This window comes from Lissotriton helveticus, chromosome 6, assembly GCF_964261635.1.
Source record: "Lissotriton helveticus chromosome 6, aLisHel1.1, whole genome shotgun sequence".
Lineage (NCBI taxonomy): Eukaryota > Metazoa > Chordata > Amphibia > Caudata > Salamandridae > Lissotriton > Lissotriton helveticus.
Genome location: NC_136067.1, coordinates 1,400,003,938 through 1,400,031,000, shown reverse-complemented (window position 1 = coordinate 1,400,031,000; position 27,063 = coordinate 1,400,003,938). Strand labels below are relative to the sequence as shown.

Sequence of the window (27,063 nt, the reverse complement as noted above, 5' to 3'; positions counted from 1 at the left end):
ACGTTCGCGCTATATAAAACTACATTACAAAAAACTGTTCAATAAATAATTTGTACCAATAAGAAATGATGCTGTTTGTACATTCCCGCCTCGGGTCACTGAAGTGCGTGTTTTATCGCACCACCAACCTTCTGCAGAGTTCCGAACACCTCATGTTAAATTCTCTTTAATAACTGGAGTGAGCCCTGGTGACTAGGGCATAAGAATCAAGATGAAGGCTCTTTCTGGGAATCTTTATTGGGATAAGGCAGCAAGACTCTGGCACGCCACAGAAGCTGAGATTCACACACATCCGCCATATGTCGTGTCCTCTGTCTCCAGCACCCATGGCTTGATACCTCTTTTAAAACAATGCGCCATTCCTCTTTTAGAGCTGCCCATAACACTTTGCATGTTGAGACTTGCTGTGCTGCTTACAAGTCCTAGCATGGAAAGCATAGTTTTATATAAAGTGAGGGTTAGATAGATTTGTGTCTCATAACATGGGGCCTGCTTCATTAAAGGTAAACATACACTTTAATGAAGGTATATGATATTTTTAGTTTTCACAAACTACATGTTTAATTTACAATCATTTTACGACTGCAGACTCCACAGTAAGGGAGGGGAACTCTACACATAAAAAGATAGGACAGGCCTATCTTTTTGTGAATGCAGTCTCATTCACGGGTGTAAAGTCTCTGTAGTCGTAAAATTACTATTAGTAAAATGTAACTCGTACTTTGTGAATGCAAAACAAAAACGTACGCAAAAGTGTAAGTTTACCTTTGTGAAACAGGCCCCTAGATTGCAGTCTTTCTACCAAAATGTAAGTGAAAGAGACATTTATTCTAAAACAAACAAATATTGTAAATGCACTGTGCTTTAGGGTACACAGGCTATTGCAGTGGTTGAGCAAAAAAAAAGGCCAATGTACAGTGTGACAATTTACAGTAGTAAATACAGATTTCCCACTTGACCACATTTTGCAATCCTTTGATTTGATTTCATTGTGTTTCAGTCCGTAATACCTGCTAAAATTGGAAGCACTTTGCTACAAGTATTATGGGTCACATAAAAAGTGAACAAGCACATGTTCATAGCAAACAGAGCCAGTATTGCAAAAACGATAGGACGAGAACGAGGAAAAATAATGTGTTGGCTCAGAAGAACAAGTACATGGGTACCTGCAAACATTTTCCCTGGGGCCAAACTGTTTGGTGTGTGATGGGCCTGAGGGTCACATTGATGCCAGAGGAGTGACGGTCGGCAAGGGGTGGGGTTGATTGGCGGTAAGGTGAGTTTAGGGGAAGAGTAGCATAAACATCTAGTGGCTTATTATTCCCGGCTTCCCCACTTTACCAAATTGTGTGATCCTAGGCAATTGTTTATTTCACTATCCCTCCTTTTTCTTCATTAACACATATAAGGGGACCTCAAAATACATGGCTTCAGGATGTTATCTGTAGAAACCTTCTCCTGTGTTTGATTTAATAAACTATAATGTTGTTCGTGTATATTAGGAATGCAAGACACCCAAAGAATGCACATAACTGACTTGCCTCTTTAGTTCACAATTGGCATTGTTGTCAGGGTAGAGGGAAGACATGATGTTTCTAAATTCATGTTTGAAACCTATCACTTTTAAAGTAATACTTTTAAATGCACTGATATAATCAGGTATGCTAAGGTGAAAACCTGCATGTTAATTAAATACACTTTTTGAATGTTGTAGAGACTGTCATATTTTTACACTTTTGCTGCAAGATGTGTTTAAAAATGATAGTGATTCTAAAGTAAAGAAGTACAGGACTCCCTAGTTACATTATTTCTTTAACACTAATTAACCTTTAAGTGAATGCTTGCCTTCCGTTGGAGGTCTGGGAGACTTCTCGTTAAAATAGTTAAAACTCTTGCACAAAGGAAGCAAATGTCAGGTGCATGAAAATAAAGATCTGAAACATCATATGGTGCTCTCCCACAAATGTCTGTTAATACCATCCCAAAAGAAAAGGCAGCCAACTTGCTAGTTAAAAACCAGCCCAGCGTCTAAAACGAACAAAACTGACTTTCTGTAAATCTCTGAATAACTCCAGAGGCTTTCGGAGAGACGCTGGTTGATCCACTCCCTATTTTGTAAGCTAACCTAAGGGGAAATATGCCACAGTATGTCAGTGCATGCGACAGAAACACCTGAGATAGGACACCGATATTATGACTGCAAGGCCAAGTACTGTCTGTGCTGTCTTTCCCCAACAGCTCAGTTCAGCCGTTTTAAAAGCAGTAGTCGGAAGAATTATTGCAGCCATTTTCTAGGAAGAAAGACATCTAAAGGCCGCAGTCCAAATCAAATATTGATTTGGGTTGGATTAAAACGAATAAAAAACTCTACATCTCGTGTTTTAATTGCTGGGGGTCGAATGTTTGTCACACTTCCGGAATGTGCATTTAATGTTATTTTATTTCAAGAGAATTTGCAAATAAATTGCTTCTGCTAATCAAGTGGCCACTCGCCTGACAGAATAACCTTTTCTAACACACAGCTGCCCGGACATTTAACGGACTTATCCGAGTCCCTCGCTGTGGCTTTCAGGATGGGTCTCTGTGAGTGAAAGCGCCAGGACACCCCTTTGCTGGGGCAACTGAGCGCTATACAAGCACAGTTAACATAACATAACATCTCATCCAGTGTTCACAGCATTTTTATGCCCAAATCCTGCTCACATCCTTCTTTTGAAGCATGTTTGGATATGTGACCGTTCTTTCAGAATTTAATATCTGATGACTTGTGCTGCTTGCTATAAGTGCCAGTTAAAATGATATTTTGCAGTATTTTAAATCTACTTCGTAAAGTTGTGATTATCTGTCTCACTACAAAATGTACAGATAGTTATTAACATTAATTGTATTTTTCACGGCTAGAGCTGTCGACCTCGAACCTGGGAAACCGAGTTCGAGTCTCGGCAGGGACGCTCAACATCCTGTGATTCTGAGCAAATCACTTAACCTCCTTGTGCCTACCAAAATGAATGTGTCCGTTTGTAACACACTGGTGCTCATGTAAAGCGCTGTGATATCTTCAAGTCAAGTTGGAGACACTACAACCAATGAGTCATGGCGAAAGAGTACTTTTTTGTGGAAATCAGACTGTCGCTGCGACATGACGCAATGACTCCAATCTTGGGAAGTGGTGAAAAGGGAGAAAGAGGGGAGAAAGAGGGAACAAAGAGAGAAGGAAAGAGAAAGGAAAAAGAAGGCAAGAGAGAATGAAAGAGAAAAAAAGGGAAAGAAAGGAAGTAAAAAGAGAATAACTTAATTCAGAACAGTTTCAAATGGACACAATCTGATATGCTGTGAAATAGCAGTAGCCAGAAAAGCAAAACACTCCAAAAGGAATTTACAGCAGCATAGGCAGGAGATGGGATATGATAAAGATGTAATGTGCATCAGAAGCGTCCTGCTACCCACATCAGGCTTTAAACACAAAGGCAACACTAAAGCAGTAAAAACAAAAACACTGCCATTGAAGGGAACTAGCTTGTGTGCGGATGTGCTCCTTGTGGGAGAGCAAAATGAAGTTATCCAGTGGCTTAAGTACCGCTCACCCACTAATTAATGCCACATGTTGTAGTGGGTGGAAGCAAAATATGAATGACACAACAACAGACCAATTGACGAAGAGATGTGGCTGAAAGCCCGTACATATAAGTATATGATACATATTTTAGCAAAGTCAAATGATCTTGGTCTAAGCCAGACCTGACCAGCTGAGGCGATAATCTTTGGCTAAGGTAGAACAGAGTTTTATTTTGATACAGTGTTGATGAGGCAGTGCACAACACTGACCTTCAATCTCAGGGTAAAAGTTTGATGGTAATGTTTTGATACTGGTGAGTTAACAGATGTGGACAAGGAGAGTGGGTGCTCCCAGTACCTCTTCTAACACGACAGCCTTCCTAATAGTGGGCTACCACCAAGGGTACTTTTAATAAGTGAGAATATATTGCTAGTGTAGATAGCATAGGCACAGCTAATTTTGAACTAATTGGTTTTATTTTCCACAGTTTAATGTATTTTAAAGTGTAAAACTGCTGGTACATAAAAGGAAACTAGACTACAGTGTTGGGAAAATTGTATGAAAGTGAAACAGAACTATTGTACTTAGTCAATAATAATCTCTGTTAAGCCCTGTGGTCTGTTATCTACCTACAGAACAGAATCCATGGACACATGAACACCATTCAAAGCCTTTTTGAGACTCAGGAAGAACATACAATCCTCTCCACATAACTCTCTGTTGCCATTGTGACCGAAGTACCACTGCCTTCATGAATATGTGGGTGAATGGCATGGTAGTGGGACTGGTCGGGTGAATTTTTGCTTTTGTTTTGTGTGTGTGTGTGTGTAGCTTGAAATATTTTTCCCAAGGTCAGGTGACCTTGGAGGGCAAAGGAGGGTTATGTGGAGAGGACTGTAACCTGAAACAAACGTTTGCTGTTACATCCCTGTGAAGTGTTTACTTTGTAGCTCTGATGGGATCACTTAAGAAGGCTGATTTTCATCTGCTTCCTGGGCACCCTTCATGTGCATAATTGAAAGCATGTTGTTTGAAGCATTCTCGGTTCGGTGAAGTTTGTTAATTCGGCCCTTTGTATGCCTAAGGTGGGGAGTGGTGGCATAGTTTAGATGTGCAACTAGGGCTGTTGAAGCTTGGACCCTGTGGGGGTAGCTTAGGTATAGGACGGTCCATGGTAGTTTTATAATGCTGTTGAAGGGGCATTGTTGTCAACTGTGGAATGCTTTTTGACTGAGAAATTGGAGTAAATGACCACCTTCAAGTTCTTTACTTCTGTTGTTGTGGTTACCGGAGATCCAATCTTTAGAGGCGTCACTTAGGTTAAACATATATTTTCCATATTCCATTAGATAAGAGTTCAGTTTTATAGGGATTTTGTTACACATTTTGTTTTAGACTTCAGTTTTGTATTTCATAAATCTAAATGTCCCTAGAACTGACAGTCCCTCCAGTTTTAGGACAATGAGTTCAAGTATGTTTTGAATAATGAAGGGGGAGAGCCTTGAGGTTTTGTTGACACCTCCTTTTTGCAAGAATGGTGCAGATAGGTATGAATGTAGGGATGCCATTTGCTTTCTATCTGACTCTATTTTAGGGCCGTACACTGTATTGTTGCATTACTTAGGGCATGATTTAGATTTTGGCAGACAGGATACTCTGACACATACATGGCAGAGCACCCTATCAGCCAAATTCACGGTCCGCCCGCTCTATTTTGAGTCAGGTGCAGCTTCATGTTTCTGAGGGTGCATCTCCGCTGGATCTGCCATCGAAACCCTACACAGACAGCAGCTGGAGCTATGGCGTCAGGGTAGACACATCAGATAGTCTGTCCCACTTAGAGCAAACTCTCTAATAAATTGTTTTTGGTTCCAGATGAAACCTGAAATAATTAAAAAATTACTCCCACCCTTGGGAAAAAGCTCACCGGGAGTTAAGGGCATTACTTTTCTTGTTTTTCAAAAACGAAGCCCTGCTATGTAAGTTTATTTTTGAAAAGCAAGAAAGTTTGCTGAGCAGCTGCCTGAAACATGGCAGTTGTTCAGCAAAATTTCAGTGACTTCAGAGTCACTGTATCTGCTTCTTTGAAACCATAGATATATCTGCAGGATCGGGGGGTAACTCAAAATATGGCAGGAGGTAGTCCGGACAGGGTGCGGTGGTAGTTACTGCTGCCACCCAGACAGACGGCAGCCACCCCCCATAGTTTAAATGATGCCCTTAGATCTGTTTCAGACTTCAATAACATGTGGCCTGTTTTTGGATCACACTGATATCCAGAACTGATTAAGGATGGTAGTCTATTAAAAATATGTGTTTTTTCAGACATATTCAACCATATTTACTAGAGGTTAGCAAGTTCAGCCATTTCAGTCTGGTACTGTCCCAAAAGAGTATCATAGGGCATAAAAGTTAGGACAATTCCCATCATCCTTACAATGCTTGAAATTACCCTGGTGGAAGAGGTGTGGCGCCGCGGCCAGGACGACTGACGCTGGAATCTGGGGACCACGGTTCGATCCCCGGCTCCGGCGGCAGGTTAGCCCAGCACCATGTGACTAGGGCAATAGCTCGCTTAATCTTCCCGACGGCCCCCAGCGCCTAGAGACCCTTACGGGTGATTGTGCGCTTTACAAATGTGGACCTTACCTTACCTTACCCTTGTCTTGGGATTTGGCATGCAAAATTCCGACATTGTTGCTCAGCGTGTGGTGTTAGTCATCCTTTCCTCGCCTGCTACAAGACCATACCTAGGAGTAACTAGCAAGCCCCTTTCACCATGCAACATAATCCGCACACACTGACTAAACATTCCACCACATCAAAGACTAATGCACTTGTTCCATCCTGATCCTAATTGTGTATCCCAAGACTTTGGACAGGGATTTTCTTTACAGAGGATTAATGGAAGGCTTCTCATTCCCAGACCTCAAAACTGGCAAAATGGTGCCCAATTCGCCCTGTGCCAGGGAGCTAGCTGGTGTGGTTTCTGCAAATTCGAGGAGCACAAACATAATTCAGTCTCAGAGCCCCAATACTCTTGGGCACAATAATGGTAGCCCTCTTAGTGCATGATTATTTATGAACACCACCACTCCTACTCAGAACACTGTTTAAAATATATTGCCAGTTTAACCATTATAATTCTATTCATATTTAGAATTTACCTTAGAGGTGTTGCCTATCTGTCACCATTTTTGGATTAGTAGTACTCTCAATCATATAGTGACTCAAATTACAAATCAGATGTGCACACTGCTCAGAAAAGTGCACGCACGGACAGTGCATTGCCACACACCCTACGACCAAAGACTGATCCAAACAACAGAAAATTGCCTATAGATCTGCAACTGGGTTCTGCAGTGGCTCATCTCTCACTTTGCCATTCAGTCCTCTCCCCCATAATGGAAACACCAGCAACATCCAGATACATCAATATGCAGATAAGAGCCACACAACTCTGCCTCAACATCTCCAGAGCTCTCGACTCTCAGTGACTCAAAATCTTCTTCAAACTACTAGAATATTGAATGTCAATCATCTTCTTATAGATCCAGCACACACACACACAGATTCAGGATTGGCTATCCAACATGAACCTAGAAGGCTTCACTATGAACATAGATGGCGTCATCTGACAAATGACAGCCAATGTGAAATCACTGATTCACCCTCAATAAAGTCATTTTATTCAAAGAGTACTTTGCCAAAAAAAAGCAAACCAGGATGGTACCAACTCACTCCTCAGACAAAATTGTAACCCTTCCGACCACAGCAACAGTGCAATCTTGGTCCTCTACCATCTGGATGGGGCAATGTCCTGTTCAGCTGCTGCCTAGGCACCACACAGGCACCCCCTGAAAAGCATCCTACATTTGACATCAAGGGCTTAAAGAGTTTGGCTACACCACTCCAACACTGAAGGTACTACATTGGTTATATTTCCAAGGTAGCATTATGTTCAATATTAGACACGTCACATACTAGACCATCAGAAACGACCACCCTATTGCAACATCAAAAGCAACAACATTAGCAACATGAAGAAGAAATACCAAAAATAAATGGCCAGAGGAAAGCCTTCTCCTTTTATGTACCTGATATCTATAACACTAACAACATTAGTACGGTTCTAACCTTCCTCCAGTTAAGAAAAAATATGAAAACTTGTCTCTTTAATAATGAGCAGGTGTAAGGAAATGCATAGGTATAGATGATGATACAGCTGCATGTGGTGCTTAGGGGCATAGCTAAAGGTTTAGAATCCAAATACTGGTGTAAAATATAGGTAGTGAAGCTATTGCTCTTGGTGTGGGTGTAAGTATAGGTGACGGCTGGAGTGTGAAGGGGAGGAAGCAAAACGCACAGACCATAGAGTAGAATATTATAGACGGGTGATTCGTACCTGCCGTAGGTGTAAGTGGTTTACATTGCATTTAGAAATTTATGTGGTGGTTATTGAGAAAACATAACTGTGCGTACATGTTTTACCTTAATACTAAGGCTTCCTTGCACATGTATATTACAATTTGCACTGACATGTTACATAACAGAGTTCCTTTAGAAGATCTTGCCTCCTTCTCATTAGCTAGTATCTTTGAAGTAACAGTTTCGATCACGTGCTTATGTTCCATTGACATGTATTGGGAAAACAATGTATAGGAATCATCAAAAGTGGCCTGCATTTTAACATTATATGCTCCACCTGGTTTTTTTTTGGGAAGGCTATGGTGGTTGAAATTACAATTGTCACCTGTTTTTTTTAGTCTGCCTCATGCTATTGCATTAAACGCATGTTAGACTTGTAGACCTCCTGACACGTTGTGTTGTCTTTTTAACATTATGTGGTGTGAGGAGTAATGTATAGAAGGTAGCGAGTTTGACAGTGTAAGTGGTTCAGTTTTGTAGGTGAAGGGAGCGGGTTACATAGGGGTGATGCAGTGTATAGGCATTGTGGGATGTAGGTGAAGATGGTGAAGCAGGGTGGTGGTTTTGCTGATGTGTAGTTTAGGTGGTGTGAGATCTTGATTGTGCCTAGTGTGGAAATGGTGGTTTAGTCTGGCACTATATAGCGCACCTCCTACCATTTCACCTCAGAGTGTCGCCAATGCATTACAACAAAAAAACACAGCGTTGTTCATCCTTTTCATGAGTCAAAACATTTCCTGAACTTTCTTCTGATAGACATTTTTCTGGCAAAAATCTTAATTTTGACAGCTTGAAATATGTTTTCTGCAGGAAAGCCTCAGACCCGACTACGACCTGAAATCCAAGGGTGCTTTGCCTACGTGAAAACCAGAGGCGCTTTATTCACTTTGGAGGAAAATGCTCGTTTTCACCTCAAACTCAACAAGCACTGGAAAAGGCCAGTAGATCGCGCTTTTGAGATCTATTGGCTTTGCCAATGATTTTCAGCGAGGCTGGACCTCATCCTCAGTACTGTGCAGCATAGCTTAAGAAGAACTGAAAAGAAAAGCCCATGTCATTTTGTGGGCATGTGACTAAAATGTGAATCCGAAATTTACCGATCTGAGTTGAACTGGTAAATAAAAAAGTGGGGGAACATCCTTTACAACGCAACTTTTACAACGCACTACCATTACGACGCAACTTTTACAACGCAAGTTATTACAACGCATTGCGCTGGGGGGCGCTCTAGGATAGGGAATAGTTTAATTACTATCCAACACCTTCCCTACTATCCACGGGGACTGGAGTTGGAATAGTAAATTAAACTATTCACTATTCAGCGCCCCCCAACGCAAGTCGTTGTAACGACTTGCGTTGTAAAACCTGCGGCGTAATGGCATGCGTTGTAAAAGCATGCGTTGAAACGTCATACATCCAAAAAAGTGTGTTTGTTGAAAGCTACTAAAGGGAAGCAACACAGGGCGCTGGCAGGAGATTGGAAGCAACACAGAGGCCAATACAGCAACTTAGAGGGCACCGAGGGGAGGGGGAGGCGGGGAAAAGGAGTGTGGGTGGATAAAAGCAAATAGGTGAGGAAAAAACTTAGGGGGAGAAGCACACAAGGGCGGGTGCATTACGCAGGAGGAAATGGAGAAGCATACGAATGAGAGACAGCAACACTGAGAGCAGTGAGGGAAGAGAAGTACATTAAGGAGGCGGAGGGAAAACACATGCACTCTCGTGGAGTGCTTAAGACATAAGAATAAAGTTGTTAACTAAAACTGAACTGGAAGGACACAAGTTAATTGGAAATGCAAAGCCAGAAAATGAGAGTTGCAGTAAAGCGGACTAATTGTAAGCACCGGGTTCTTGGTAAGCTCACAATATGTCTTTCGTACCCAGACTGCTCAACTGTCTGGTAGGCTAGACCTAACCTGGACCTCTGTCCACCTCAGACAAAGATGAAATCAGAGATTCAATCTTTGGTTGCCTAAAAGCTCCTATCGCCAGCATCTCTCATGAAGCATAAAAATAGTAGACAATATTGCTGACCAAGAGCCTTGGTAAATATGAAGCCTGCGGTCCTTTTGAAAATTAAAGCAAGCAAACACACCTAAGCAATTCAGGCAAGACACAATTCTGCAATGCAGAAAATACTACATATTCTTATTTACACGATTATTGTATTTGAAGATTGCAGTCACTCCAGTAGCACTCACATAAAGATGAGACAGGAAGTGGCCTTGCTCCAAAGGGAATGACATACTACAACTGACCACTGTGGATTTAAAGAAGCCTTGAGACCGCCAAATAGGTTATGCATCATTCAGACTCAGGACTAGCTTCAAGGTGAGTTTGACCTACGGAAACTCCCCATACTCATAATGAAGAACACAGGAGGATTTTGTGCTAGATCTGCTTCGGTCTCTCATGATGGCACCAGTGCCTCTCTCCTGGCTCCCATAGTACGCCTCTGCCCTGCTGAGATGTACACATCTCTGGGCCACTGAGATGAAAGGAGATGTCACTGATTTTTAACACAAACTCATTGGATGTGCAGCCTTACTCAGTGATGACGTGATTGAAGGAAGCTGTTCTGCATTTCAGAGCCGCTTGCTTTCAGTTATATTTTTTACAGGATCATATTTTTTATAACGGCCTGATCCCCAGCAAAGATAAACAGGTTGCCCTAAATCACCTCAGTGGGAAGGGAAGACTTTTACACCCCTGTTCCCCGAATATGCATTTCCTTTCGCAGGTCATATTCACGTTACTACTGTTGTTTCTGTACATCCGGATTCTTACGCTGAGTACCAGAAAACAGGCATTTAAGAGGACAAAAAGAATGCTGGTGGATTGATGGAGCTTTACATTAAATGCTATCCACTTAAAACTCCGACCGCCTGGAGTGCCTCTTTCAGCTTTTTAAAATGTATTCATTGCTCTAAGAATCTGCGCCACGTGACAGCGCTGGAATGACTCCCTTACCTGCATTTAGACCAAGCTATGCTTCCCTAGCAGGCTCTGGTGGGTAAATGCTCTTTCTCAAGGAGGGTTGGAATGGTGTTTCTATAATATAAAAGCAGGAATACTTTAAATGGAATGAATGGTAAATGCTTCTTGTTTTCTGGCTGAGGATTTCGCCAAACTCCTGTGAAGGATCTGAGAGAATACAGACATTTACAGCGCTGCTGGACCACGGCTTTATTTCACTCCCATGAGATGCTCTCTGTCTATAACTGGAAGCACCCAGGGTTATTTTTACCCCCCCCCCCCACCTGCAGTGCACCAAGAAGAGGCCTTACCCCCTCTCCTCCGGTGCCGCCCTTCTGGGACCCACCTCCTAACTCAAGCCTGCTTCTCCTAGTCCTGTCCCTGGTAGAGTAGGATGAAAGCATCCATTCTCCCACTGGCCCTGTATGTATGTGCCAGGAAGGACATTTCCCCGAATCCTCCCTGGTAGCTCCATACAAACAGTGACATAAAAATGCAGGTCACACATCAGCATGAGGTGTTATACAGATCACCAATTAATACACAACACACGGTCATACATTAAGCATTTTTTCGCTCAATGTGTTTCTGTGTGGTTCACATTTTTCTCAATGATAAAAAATAAGCCTGTCATGCCTACGAACACTTTTTAACAGTAGCCTATGAAGCCCAAACAAAAACATAACATATGTGATTTGTAAGTTCACTTGACGTTCATAGCGACAAAAATAAAATCCAGCCAAGAAATAAAATAATTTGAGTCGAGACACGAAGACAAGAATCGGTCGGACCCTTTAAAAGCACCCTGTGGAATAGCTCTGAACGCTGAACTATACGCATTATTCATGAGCCGAGACAAAAGCTGTGCTAACTACCCACCACACCCTTGTCGCCCAACATCGCACAAATTAGAACAGAAGAAAAACAAATGCATCAATAAATAAGGACCTAACAACATAGAAGTATTGCCGACTGACAAACCTCCCCGCCCTCTTTCAGGCACTTTGTGTTATTTCATGATTTTCTCCAACATTTAATTCTAGACATTGCGACGTTTTTCTCTTGAATGTGACAACAGAACGCTTTCCTGTGTTTATCGGCACTTGTTTCACATTCGGCAAATGCGGCACTGGGTTACTGTAACACAACCCCGACGTCGCTGTAACAATTGAGGTTCAGGGTCGCTGCTGGCGGTCTGAAGAGGGCTTTTCAGTCAGACAGCAGGTGCAGATAATTGGAGGGGGTCCTGAATCGAGGGGTATCTCTCCCCCCTTCTTGAACCGACCCACATGCCTACTTGTTTACCTTGACATTTAGGTCCGCCTAAGAAACTATAGGAATCAGCGTATTTAGCATCAAGGCAATTAAGGTACAATTAATGCCAGTGCGATTCTGAAGTTAGAATGAAAGCCAACAAATTCACATGCAACAGGCAACACAAACAGAGATGCAATTACCTGAATCTTGTGTGCAGCTAAATGTACATGACACAGATATATAATTGAGCCAAAGACATCCGAGGCGTGAGAAAAGGAAAGGCATAAGTGCAGCTTAACTCGTCGAGAGACACAGCACTCCAAATTTAAAAGAAAAGGAAATATGCCTTCGGACTCACATGGAGGGGATACAGCACAAAAGTATGATTTTCGCTTCCTACTTACATCTCGCAGGAATAATTTAACCAAAGCTGAAAGGACTCGGATCCCATGGAGCACACCGGTGAACAGGTACAGCTTCCGCAAAACAGGCAACTCAGTCCTCCCAACCTAGTGCTGTCTGCCACCACTGCCTTCGTCTCCAGGCGCCACCAAGCCAGTCCTCACGAAGAACCTTGGAGACAGTTGCGCGAGATCCTCACCCCCGTACTTCCACATGTTTGCGTCAGCCAGAGGGATTGTTAGCAAAGCGCGTTCATCCAGTGATTGTGTGCAGGAATGGGCAGGAAACAGTACGACTGACGGCAACAGCGCATCGCCCAAGGTTGCTCACAATAGATTAGATAATGCTCACATCATGAAGCAAATTAACCATGAGCTATTTACTCATCACCATAACAGCTTTCTTACTTCTAAAGGATGTAAAAGCAGTACCCCGTTATTTGATTCCCCATTTACCCGTTGAATGGCACCAGTACGCTCAACGAAAGCGCCAACTTTTCCTTAATTTTCGCAGTCTCCAAACATTCACAGTCTTAACAAATATGAACATTGAACAAATGCACTACCATCATGCAGGGAGATAGTGACAAGGTCTATCAGGAGCGCCAGCACTAATAGGCACTCTCGCGCACAAAGAAGGCATCCAATTATAAACCGTTTACAGAAATTGCAGGGCTGTCAAAGGCTTAGTTACAGCTGCTGTTCCATCAAGTCAGCCTTGCTTGATTTCAATGCAATCTGCTTTCAGGCTGCTCCCTCCACACTAAAAAAGGCAGACCCCTGCCCGGTAGCAGTACTTTAGAATAACATTGGGTTAATCGTATACGCGACCAAGAACCCAATGGACATGTGGTTTATGGGAAACAAGAGCTGGTTGAAAAACTACTTACAATGCAGATAACAAGCTATCGCCGTCAACTGCTGGTACCAGTCCAAGTCTCATTGGTGGGCGAGTGCCTGCATGAGTACACAAAGCAATGGCTGCAGTAGTCTTAGCATAGAGTGAAAAGCTACAGAAAGGAGGTGGTCACTCCACTTGTAGTGGGCGGATTATCGGTAAGGAAAGTCTACTGACAAAATTGGGTTCTTTTGCTGTCAATGCAGACCACATCTGGGCAAGGAGTGACTCTTTGCCATTTAGATAGAAAATGGTCTCTAGTGTCTCATTATTTTGATAAATAACCAACAAATCAAAGCAGTACTTTCTGTTTCCTCCTAGAGATGTCCAATCAGGCACTACTCATGATCTTCTCTTCCTTAACAATCAGGGCTACTACACTTGTGTAGAAGTTTTTAGGAGAATGCCAGCAGAGGTGTGCAAAGCGACTGGCCAGTAAGTACAATAATACACTGGGCTAGTTTATACATAGCACATTACATAAGCTCTCACAATGGCTGAAAGCAAACAGAGGACAAACAGGTCATGAAGTCACTGCTTTGGATAAGAGTCATTTTTTCTCACAGAGCTGGAAAAGCCATAAGATATAAGTGAATGTATTGAGCAAAATGAACAATTTTGAGACTAAACTCAAATACTCATTGGCCCCACTCTACATGATTGCTTGAAACCAGAGAAAGAATGGCTTGATTTCCCACTATTTTTGCTGTTTACGCAAACATAGAGGGAGCAGACTCATTGTGCCTCAAACTCTAGCCAGGTTTCACACATAAAAAGTACATAATTTGCCCAGATTGCGCTACTGCAGTAAAAAGTGTATGTCCCTCCAGTCCACTTTATCAAGTTTATGTTCCACCAGTCAAGTCCACAGATAAGTGGAACCATTGTTTACAATTTACTGCTAGGAATCCTGCTGTTGCCTTGGGTAAGTTCCACAATTGGAATACAACCTAGATCAAAATGAATGTATTACAAACATAATTGAAACACTAGAATAACTTTAATAATTCATAGTATGCATGCTTTCGGGAGCAGAAAGTACCAGAATATCGCTGTCAGAATGTCGGCGGGCATAAATATTGCACCCTATACATTATGTCCAAAAACATCGCCACATTGGAGTTAACAATAGAAAATCTACACCCAAAGAGAGAATAATTCAGCAGAGACTTAGGACACAAAATCTATGTCAGGCACATATTTGTTATATTTGTGTAAATTATATCTTGACAAACAATCTTGGGCAAGCATGCATTTAGGGGCAGTTGATGTTTTTTGGTTTGCAGTCTTTCCTTGACCCTTCAAGAGACGTACTCTTAAATGTAAAAAATGTACTTCGGACAACAATGAAAACCCCCTCACCCCACAAGGGTAGACACAATTGGAGGAGGGTAATGGTCCCTCCCTTAACTCTCCCAAAAACATAACTCCAGACATCAAATAGCTGAGCCCTAGAGAGTAAACATTTTGCCCATGAGGCCCGTCGGTAGTCGCTGCCATCCACCATCACTTCCCCCACCCCTCTTCCTTTTTTCTTTTTTCCTTATCTCTTCTTGTATAATTAGTTAAATTGTCTATTTATTTTCAGTATTTTTATAGTTTTAGATAAAAATTGTTGCACACAGAACTCCGCAATGGACAGACGCATGGACACTAACATGGCTACGAGCATGCCCAATGACTGCAACAGTTGAGCAACATCTATGTAATGTTAAGGCATCCTATGGTTGCAAACAGACTGCTTGCCTATCTGTTTGTAGCAAACTGTGCCATGTGATTTTGTGCAACATGCAAATAAATATACGTTTAAACAAAAAACTGTTAAAAATGTTCAGTAGACATCCGTACTCCATATAGGAAAGAAGAATGATTGCACATGGGTCTCGGATAGGTAGACCATTCAAGAATATGTGAACTAAAGTTTAGGAAAGACAACCATCAACTTATGCTGCAAAAGATATTTATTAGATTTTGTGATTTAAAAAAATGTGGAAATGAGCTGAGTAGATCAGCCCACTAACTATTTATTTACCTTTTATGCCAAATTTTCCAGATGGTGGATTTCAACAAGAACCATAAACCCAAGAGGAATAGTCAAAGGAAACTTGAAGATGGAATTAAATGAATGGCTAAGTCGCGTCTTAGCTATTCATCTGATCCCAGGTTTAGAAAAGAGCTGTCATATAGCTTTTAGCACCGGCTACCACAGACATTTTTTTGGTATGGAGGGATGATGTAATCCTACAAAAATAGAGAAGATATACCTATCTGATGTGCAACTGACAGTGAATCATAAATCATGCATTTATAGTAACAATATTCAGCATTTCCATTTACCCAGACGTGAGCACAGCATGGCCTTTGTGATCTTATGCACAACCTGTAGTGAACTACCGTTCAAACCGCTCAAACGCTCCGTCCATCATCCCCTTTTGTATCGCTTTGTTCGCCCTAAGTGTGGCAGGGTATGCTCAGACGTGAGTCCCTTGCTCACTTGGCCACTGGATTCAAGATAGCCTGGCTGATGAGGATTATGAATCCGAAACCGGTCCCAGGATGCTTGTTTCCGGTCCATAGAAGACATGGCTTGGCAGTTCGGGCTGGACTGTTCCCATGAGGCACAGGGTCAGACTGATTTGCATATAGCCATGTCTGAAATGGGGTGGCTGAGTGGGCTAAAGAATGGTGATGGATTAAACCCAGATCAGTTGACTGGGGGTGAGTGTTTGATTTGCTCAAACGCTCCGTCCATCATCCCCTTTTGTATCGCTGTGAACTACCGTCGACCATTCTACTGTTTGACTTTCCCACGATCTATTAGCTCCTGTGCACAACAATTTTTAAAGAGCAACACATGCATTTCCCCATACAAGAATACATTTTTTAGTTATATGCTTTCCAGTTTGGGTTATATATAACATACAATTTAGATTCAAAATATACTGCTCAAGCAACTAAATTTGATGTATGGTACCAGAAAATTGTGGTCTAAATATCATCGGGCAAAACAAAATCAACTTATAAATATTGTTTAACCAAATATCACTCCAGTGAAGGTGAGATTAAAACATCTATATACAATGAGACAATATTTTTGTAAATGTAATTTAAAGTTATGTAAGACAATATTTTTGTCAACAATATATTAACATAAAGCTAAATTAGCGCTGACTTGGAAATTAAACACAAGATGACCTTTATCATTTTAAAACTCCTGGTGATTTGATACTTGAGAGGGAGAACAGCATACTCCCAATACCAAAAGGTACTGTGATCAGTATAAAGACGGAAGGCTTTTTGCAGGTTTCCCCCAACTGTATGCCCATTTGGACTACTAGCTTCTGGTTTTTGGGCTCTGTTAACCACACCTCAGTGCCAGCGTTCTCACCCATTACAAACAAACTGGCTATCCTCAACTGGCAAGGACTGACTTACTTATAAATCCCTAGTATATGGTACCAAGGGAATGTAAGGCAGAGTGTCCACCCAGGGCTACAAAACTGTTTGTGCCACCCTGTGTATGACAATGTACAAAATGGCTAAACCTGCCACTGAAGACTGGGAGGGCAGTGATAACACTGCTAATTCAAAGAAGAGGAAACTCCTGATATGTCCAGTGATTTCTGTTTGAATACCAAAGATTATTAGGCTTAGTGAGATATGCACTGGCTGTCCTAAAATAGACGTGAGGGTGGAAGACACCTTTTGCCAGAAGTCATAATGGCCGGACAGGTCCAAAACATATGTGTGTCTGGGGCCCTTTCCATATTACATTTTTTGCATCTTGCTGGTGGATCATTAGACATCTTCGAGAGTCTAGCCGGGGACAAGTAAGCCCTATGTGTTGTGAAATAATGATTTCTTCTCAGCCAAGCTGGCTTAACAACTGAAAACAAAGTGTTATATGAGACCTGCCATAACTCGATGCAATCCACCTCCTCAATCGACTCTTCCTATAGTTCACCGGCTAATCTAAAGTCTCCATCTATTGCACCCTCAATTGCCGAATAAAAAGCTGCTACCTCTTTCTTGCCTGCTGGCTTTTTAACCAGGAGCTCTTCAAGATCATTCCCCAGTCCTATCGGCTTTTTGTGATTTTGGGACCAACTTTTTAGCTGTATGAATTTAAATCTTGTCATGCCCCCTTCCATGTTGTCATTCAACATTGCCCAGGGAAGTAAAGATCCGTCTTCAGTTAAGTCTCCCCATGTTGTTAAACCCGCTATTCTGCTGGCCAGGCGAGAAATATGCAAGAGATGAGTAGAGGTTCTCCCTCCTACACACTCTGAATGGCTTTCATCAGTCTACAAAACATCTATAATGGACTTGGCCAGGCTGAAAAATAGCACGAAAAAAGCAACTTGGGACTGCCTGTTGAAATGGTCGCCAGCTCAGTCAGCATAGAAACTACATCTGGTCCATGTAATCTGTAAAAATCATCCTCTCTTCTTTGTCCTGTGATTAGGCCTCATGGAAAGCTCTTAGACCGAGATGCATATATCCCCTTGGTATCACTGGGTCATCAGGTAATAGTGATACAAAAAGGGTTTTATCGACAACTCTGGTCTCGGGTTGGCCAAAACTGACAGACAGCATGACCACCCTCTCATAAACATCGAGAGGTTAGCAACAAGTAAGATGCAGGTGTACCACTGGTAGGCTGGCGAGACGGCAATCCTCCAAAAAATGTTAAACCTACCTTTCCAATACAAGTAACAGTGGAGACCTGCAGACTACTAGTTTGTGGGGGTCAGAGGTGAATGGGGATAAAATAAAAAATAAAAAACTCTGCTAATTCGTCTATGTCATTTAAACTAATGGCAATGCCCCCACTTCCCTTAAAAATATATGTACGTCTCCCCTTAGAAAGGCATGTAGAGTCCTAAGCAATGGAGCTATATATTGTTAAGTAGGACATGTATTTTTTTATATGTCGTATCAGCAATGCTTATACATTTCCATTTTGCTGAGGAAAGGCTAGTAGCCCCATTGGCTCATACAGGGTTACTGGCTGACACCTCAGCCTGGTTCACTTCTGAATGGGACTACCCAGGATGGTACTGTAAGGTATCAAATTAATCGTGGCATAACATCAGACCTGATGCCCAGGGAAAATTTAATGTCACTATGAAAATAATGCTACTTTTAGAAAGTTGCCACTCTGTGTCTCAGTTGTCTAGTGGCCTCATATAGGCTCTTGCCAACAGACGGCATTCTGCCCGCATTGGAAGTGGTGCAAAGGACTCACTGGCTTAGGTGAGGTATTACCTCTCCTTCACAGGAAGTACCTCAGGTTGTTAGCCCAAAAGGTGAAGCCACCTTTGGTGGACAGATGGCGTTCACACTCCTGAGGGGCTGCCCTTTGTTCAAATAGACAGGCAGGATACAGGGATAGAGAGGCAAATCCAGTGCCCAAACCTGTGTTACCATTGTCAGGTAGCCCTCAGGTAGCCACACCACTAGGGTTGACTACTAAGCTCCTGACATCAGAGGAAGGGTCCCGATATCTTGAAAGGGGACATATTAGTGTTATCTGGGATTGCTAGATGCCACACATAGCCGGAAAGTCGTCACCAAGATGGAGGTGACCTCATAGTCCATTAGACCACATCATCCTCCGAGGACACTTTCTGGGACTAAATACGGCACCCCGGCCACACCCTCCACTTCCAGATCACATTGGAACTGCACCAACAACCGAAGAAGGACTGCTCTGCTGTACCCTGGACTGCACAAAGAGATGCTGCACCGTCTTCTGGACTGCACCTGCTGCACCATGTGCTAGCGAAGAGAGGAGTGTGCTGTGGCTCGAGGAAAAGTCATGTCCAGTCCCAGAACAAAGGAGTGACTCAAAGTAACCGTGGACTGACCCCCTGGAACTCATACTGGGGTCACCACAGTCCAAGTAGCACACATCGGCAACTTGTTGCTTGCTCCTGTTAAATGCTTTACACTAAGTTCCTTTGTGCAAGCCTTGCTGGTCTAAGCCATAGCTACCAGGGTTGAACTTAAGGTTGTTCAAACGAGCCTGACTGGACCCGAGGCAGTTTTTACGAGTGTATTCCACAGTAAGGCTACCCAGCCATACCATATAATACAACCAAATCCTCACAGAAAATGTCACATTTTTAGGGTTTAAAGAGTCTAAGAAATAATAGTTGATCTGTGGAGCACAGCATCAGAATGGATGAGTCAGACACTAAGAAAAGTCAACAAGGATAAACAATGCATGAGTTGAATAATCTTTCTTTTAGGGTTCATGCTAAACAATGACAGACATATAGAAAGCAGTGTGCAATCAGGAGGAACATCAGTGGCAAGAACAAATGGAAGATTGTAGACAAGAAATGGCTTTCAGACTATAGTGGACCACGAACTACATGGAGAGATGCACTTCCGGTCCTACATACTTTGTTATTTTGTGTTGCAACAAATTGTACACACCATGAAGGTTGCTTTAGTCAGGCAACAAGAAATGTAAAGAACGCGTGCAATGATTGAATGGAAGCAATTGCCAACCAAAAGAATGTGCAATATGTACCTCTATTTAGGACACCCATCAATTGGAAGCAAGATTAATATAGTGCTGTTTTTTTTAAACATCGAGAAGAGCTTTTAAAGATAACTCGGAACTGGAAATACTTGTTTATGAAGTGTCATGTGGTATACAGTTTAAATATGATTTTCAAAATTGCTTCCATCTAGCAGTACCTTACACCATTTATTATTCTGCTATCCATATTTACTGAGGAGTAACAAAACATGCTGTGCGATCAACACAATTCCAAGTATATGGTATGCTTTTAGCTGATTGGAAGTGACAGACAGCTACATAACCTGAAAGTGTCTATAAAGATTATATAGACATATTTTTTGGGAGACAAATTGGTACTACTACTTCAACCCCAAAAAATACAACCTTTGGTTTTATAGGAAACTACAGAACCTGACAACACCAATGAAGGTAGCATAACACTCAGAAGTGACATAAATAATGTACAATATTTGAAGCATTTCACCCATTAGAGTCTCTCGTGGTGTGGGGGGTCCAACTAGAGTGCTTGCTTGAAGAAACAAACAGATATGTGGGAAGGGGCGATGCACTGTTTTATGCCTCCAAGAAACAACCAATGAGACTGCAATTGTAGCAGAAAATGGACTGCTGTATCAAAACAATGCCATCTAAAACCCTCCATCCTGTGATTCACAGGAACATGAGACACCCCCTGTGATTCACAGGAACATGAGACACCCACTTTTAATTACTTTTGGTGGTGGACTGCTTCCTGGTTACAAGTTTGCTGACAGCGCAACCAACATATATCTACTTACAAGACATTTTAGGAACATGGATAAATACAGCTGGTCCATTCAGGACAAGAATATTCATGTGCAGCCCTACCTGGAAAGTAGACTCCATCCGCCTCTCACGGTTCTGGCCCTGGTACAGAAGATCATCTGTGATACTCCTTCTCATACTGGCAATAGTAACATCTGGCACATCACTGAAATCTACATTTACAATGAAGAAGAAAGAACATTTATGGACAGTTTTTAATTTGCAGAACCATAGTTTTGTTAAATTCAGCAAAACCACTACTTAATTAGTTGGAGCTGTTTGGTTTTTAGGAGCAATTATTCTTCCCTGACGCGTTATGCAACTAAGGGCAGATTTCCAGTGGGATCCTGAAAACTCCATATAGAGGTTTTAACCATAAACAAAGTAACAACCAGACAGGGCAAGGGTGCAGAAAAACAGTTCTTCCCCTGCAACCACAAGATCGGCCTCACTCTCCATCCAGTTCTCAGGCCTTTCACGTATTTTCAACCCCTACCCAGGTCATTCCTAGTCCTGAGAGGAACCCTTATATCCGATACGGGGTCGAAACGCCGTCAACACCATCTAAAGACAGAGCTAAGATCTTCTCAAAGCCCCAACTATCTTCCCTGGTGTGCCTATTTGTACACAATGCCACTGGCTGTCTTTTGACTTATACCAAAATATACTATTTGATTTACTTATTGTCACTTCTTTTACTTTGTTCAGATATGTTTTTTCTGACTTGGGGTTCGGTTGAGTAACTCGCTCATCATTCGCTTGATTGTGTGTTAGTTATTTGTTGTGTATATCTCTATTTGACTTTTGGAAATAAATTCAGTTTGGATGAAGTGAATAAATTCTGGTTGAATATTTAAGTAATTTCATGCTAAGATTTACTCACGGCACAATGTCACAGTCACACTAAGGATTCTTCAACCCTGATTAATTCAACAGAGGATTCCCCCTTTGCATTATATTGTTCTTCCAAATGAGTTCCACCTGAATGCCTATTACAAGAATAAACGTAATACCCATGATCACATTGACATTTGGGTCTCTCTTGTTTCTTTAAAGTAACATCTCCAGAAAGGGATCAGGAAACTCAACAATACGTACAAGAATAATACATTATCATAATTGCTACTAAAACAGCGACATCCCTATTGTATTGACCTGTTATATTTTAACTATGGTGCTGGTGTATTATTTGCACCTCAGCCTTTTTCATTTCATCAACACCCATTTTAGCCCGTTCATTCTCTAAGCATTGCACACTGTCAATCTGACATTCACCTCTTTATATCCCCCAATTTCCAACAAACTTAAACTTTACCTCAAACATTTGCTCTCATTTATCTTTCATATTCCTACTTTCTCTATCAAGCTGCTATTTGAATCCCTTCTACCTCAACCTTTCCCAATTTTGAAGCCAGCTTCCGGTTTTATGCTCACTTCTGTTCCTTATTTACATTCGCCCTGCCGCGTTGACTCTGTCACGCCCTTTCCCAATCCCTCTTTCCACTCAGCCTGCTACATCTCAGAATAACCGCTATTACTTACGCTCTTGGAATCCTTTTCTTTGCCTCTCATTCATGATCTTCCTTTCTCTCATCAGTCTTTCTCTTACTCAGTCTATCCTATCTGCTCTTCTCTTTTAATTTCTTTTGTGTTTTCTCTTTGCTACTTTTTTAGGACTGTGCAGTTCCATGTTGTTTCTTTTAAATGATTTACTAAGTCTTTTCATTTTCTTTCTTTTTCTCTCATGTGGTTCGAATTGATCTTTCTCTTTAACCTCTTTCTATTACTCTCATATTGCTTTCCTCTTCCTTTCTTTTCAGTATCTCTCGCACATTTTCTTTGTCATCGCATACTTTTTTTGTTACAACTCATCTCACTTTCTGCTTCTTTCTGCTGCTAGCTCTTCCAGTGCCATTTCAATCTTTCTCCCTTTTCCATTACAGTATCCCCTTCCCTTTCTCTTTTATCTCAGTTTTCTTTTTCCTCTCCCTTTCATTCTTTCTCTTTCAACTACCATCCCTTGTTCAAATTCACTCTCTTTGACACTCTTCATTCTTTTTGTATGTTTTTCTCTGTAAACATATCAAGTCCTTTGCTCAAGCATTGAGACCCTGATTGAAATCAAATTGAGGGCCACAGCTCAGAAATCAGTTTAACAGGTGGCAAGGACAGTGATATAGATCAGGTATGGTACTAACAGCAGAAATGCAATTGCATTCATACACAACATATAATGTACATATGAAAACCCTGCAAGCTTCATATTTACACAATAGGTGCAGCTTATGATTCCTTTACATATTAAAAAGATTCACCATAGGAAGCAGCAGCAGCGAAAGCTTCACTCACAAACTGTAGGGGTTCTGTAAAGGCAGCAGTACTAAATGTTTTCTTCACACAGAAATGGCACTGCACCATCAGCATCAGTAAGGTCTTCCAAGAGGTAAAACAGGCATAGCACAAGCGGCTGTTGTGCAGGCTTCTACCACACATAGAACATGGGCAGCTGTAGTGCATGCTCCTCTACCGCAAATAAGGAACTGCATGGACAGCAGCTACGAAAAGACATCCTGGCACAAACCAGCTACATACAGCACAGGAAGCAGCACAGAACGTCTGCTTCATAAAAAACAGAACAAAACAGGAAGTAACTGTGAATCATTCATAAAACAGGCATACCAAGAGAAACAGCTGAACATGTCTCCGTGATAAAAGAGGCGCTATATAAGAAGGAGAAGGCACCAAACATGAAAAGCATGAACAGCAGCTGTGGAAGTCTCTCTTGCAAAAAACCCTAGTGCAAGAAGTAAAGCATCAGGGCAAGCCTCACTAAGAAAGAAGATTCAACGTGGGTGGCAGCTAGTTAAGTCTCCCTCATCCCCAAAGCACTTGCAGTAGAGAAATTAGCAGAGCTCTTCCACCTCATAAAACAGGTACAGCACTGTAAATAAACAGCAAAGCATGCTTTCCTCACAAAATCCTTACCGCTTGAGGAGCAGTTGTGCAAGCCTTCGCCACACAAACTGAGCCGCATCATAGCTGGCCTGCAAATCCAGTTTCAGGGGTAAATTTCAGTTTGAGACCAAATAATGAATATACCTCTTCAGTACTTAATTTGTAAAAAAAAATTAAGTGCCATGGCCCTTCTCAGAAGGTCCCTGTAGCCTGCACCATGCATAGCCCTTGGCAGCGCTGTCAATAACAGTACCAACATAACTCCTAACCATCGTACTTGTGACAATTCAGATTACTTCAGGCCACACTAAGCTATAATAATGGCGTGAGAGGCTGGCATTGCTCATTTTCAATGCTATTTGGCTTAATAAACACATTTGTTGTGCTCATCTCAAAATTAAACAGGTCAGCACCACCTTGTGGTTGTCTGTCACTAGAGCCGGTGCTGACAATTAAGTGCTGGTGCTGAGCATCTGAAACCACCGGTTCACATTAAGCACTGTACCTCTTGGCCAAGTAATACATTCAACAGATTTTTGCAACCTAGTTTTCAACAAGTAAGTATGATACAAATTGTGAGTCTAGCGCAAATCATGTGAGCAAATTCTTGGTGCTAATTGGAATGGGGGAAATAGCATGCTCTGTTAGCGTCATCTCCATTATTTTGCCGGAAACTAGAAAAAATGGAGTAACTTTGCACCTGCTAAATACTGCACCTGGTGATATCAGTGCACAAACCAGGATTGCGAACCATTTAGAGTGAGGTCCTTGCAGTGTGAGCAGTAGCAGAGCAAGTCTCTGTAACACAATTACAGCAAAGGAAGGAAACAGCAGTGCAAACCTCCTTCAATAATTATGTACAGCATAGACCGCAGCTGCGAAGTCACTACACAAGACAGACAGTATAGGTGACTATGTAGAGATTGGTATGCACTGCTAGTAAATAGCACCATGCCATATGAAACAACGTTAGTCAGCCGATGCTTTTTATGCTACCGCACGTTGGAGAAATTTACACGTCCAAGAATGCAAATGTTGTGCCTACCAGAAGCTGTCACATATAACAGTCCAATTGGAAGTTATATTTATGCATGCGTAATAGCTCAGCAAAGGACGTTTGCAGTTGCACACAGAGTGGCATAAAATGCAGTTCTGTTGTGATCTTCAAATTACACATTTTGAACTCAGTACTGGAGCTTCAAAAGGTTCAACATACAAACGTCACATCTTTGAGACTGAATATGTGTATTCAAAAGAGTATTTTTTTCTTATTTTATTGCAACCCAAACAATTAGAGCAATAGATATAAACAAAGTTGAGTTCCAAGTAGGGAATAAAGTACTTACCTGTTACATGTCCTACATGAAAAAAATGTTGCTAGGCAATCATTACAGGACTCAGGGGTTTAGTCTTAGTCCTCTGTCCAGAAGTGAGACAATAACATAATATAAGGGGGCAGGGTAGGGATACACTGCCACCCTAGGCCCTACAGGGGGTTCCCAGAGAGACCATGCCGTGGGCAAAATCTAAAAAAATCTGCCTTTAACCTCACATATTACATCACTCTTGACATCATCTATGACATCAATGATGACATCACTGCAACATTTGCAACAAAATGATTGCAATAAAATTATTGATCAGTAAAGTGCATGGAGAAAGCGTGAGTCATAGTTACCCTCGCGCCTGAGTTATAGTTACTTGAGATAACTATAACTGATGAATTTCTTTGATTTTTCTTTAGTTAAAAACGTTACATTGTTACTGAACTTTCAACCTAACTATAACATTATTTTGACATATGTTTTTTCCAGTATATATCTAGTTCCATAGAAAAAGCTTTTTCCTTTTGCTAATACCTTTTGCGCCATTTGACAAATCTTCACGAAATGTTCAAAACTAGTGTCACTTCAGTTGCTGTTTGGGAAGCTTCGGGGTGATCCGTCTAGTGGGAGCCAACAAACAAGGGGGACCCAAAACGCATTTTGATCCATGCAATTCGGAATTGCACAAAATTTGGCAGGAATCTAGATCTTGGTCCTGTTAGAGTGCGTTTTGTAATATGGGGTGAATCTGATCAGTAGTTCTGGAGTTATCAATGTAAAAAGATTTATGTATGTCTAGAGACGCTGCTATGCTGTGGATCCTCGGCAATCTGCGGATCTACGCGCCTACAGAAACGCCATGACTGCCTGGCCACAACCTGAGAGAAAAGTTGTGGATGTCATTATGTGCATCAGGACATGGTTCCCCTATTTTTGAGTGTCTAACCCCACACCTGGTCCTAGGTGGAGAGAGGGATCGTCAAGTTAGAATGTAAGCTCTGGCTCCTTACCTTATCTGGAGAACTTGATAGTTTGTGCAGACGAGCAGCGCCGAACCACAGTCATATTGCACAGCAGCTCTCTCTCCATTGCAGCAAAGCAGTGACCTATCCATCTTGTCAGGGCGCATGCCATGCCCCCATATCAGAGTATATTTTTAATATTTATATAAAAGTGTCACTGTTTAATTATTTTCATGTGTGCAGAGGTGTCAAAAATCATTAATTTAGTAAAAACCTTTCTATGTAATATACTTGTATGTATTTCAATATATTTCAGTTTTTAAATGTAAATATTTTTATAGACCAATTCGATATTAGATAAGTAATTCATTTACATTTTATAATAGTATCTTTTATAAATGTTTGCACATTTTTATTGAAGTTTAAAATGAATGTCAAATAAATATATTTAAAGTTTGAAAAATATATTTTATATTTTTAGTCAGTATTTTAATTTTTGATATGTTTATTTTAATGTTCATTTTAAAAGTCTTTATTATTGTAATCTAAATTTGCAGTTTAGATATTTGTTGATTTTGGATATTTTTGTAGAATTATATTTTGGATTATATATTTGTTAACTAAAAGTATATGGCTGTCTTTGTTTTGGGTTTGATATGTGTGTATGTCGATATTTTCAAGTTTGATATTAGGTAGTAAAATCCACGAAGGTGCCGTTAGATATAATGGTGTCTGTGTTTCAGCTAAGACAACTGACCAAAAGCCAATGTAGTTTGATGCAATCTGTCTGCCATCTTCTCTCCTCTGGATTTGTGAGAGCATTGCTAGTACAGCAAACGAAATCTAGTATGGACGATTTGTTGTCTCAATTAAAGTACTGTTGTGTACGGAGGAAAAGAGCAAACAGACAAAGCGCTCTGCTTTTCAATGCTCTGGGAATTAAAGGCCCCTTCACAGTTCGGGCCT

The 27,063-nt window shown here is 41.4% G+C and overlaps 1 protein-coding gene across 3 annotated transcripts in view; it reads right to left on the bottom strand.

Moving 5' to 3' along the window:
* TIAM2 (TIAM Rac1 associated GEF 2) overlaps positions 1-27,063 on the bottom strand; it is a 340,543-nt gene that overhangs the window by 84,935 nt on the left and 228,545 nt on the right. For all 3 annotated transcript variants that reach the window (XM_078649180.1, XM_078649181.1, XM_078649182.1), the window contains exon 15: positions 20,919-21,028. In XM_078649180.1, the coding sequence (XP_078505306.1) occupies positions 20,919-21,028 (110 nt within the window). The remainder of the gene's footprint in view (positions 1-20,918; positions 21,029-27,063) is intronic.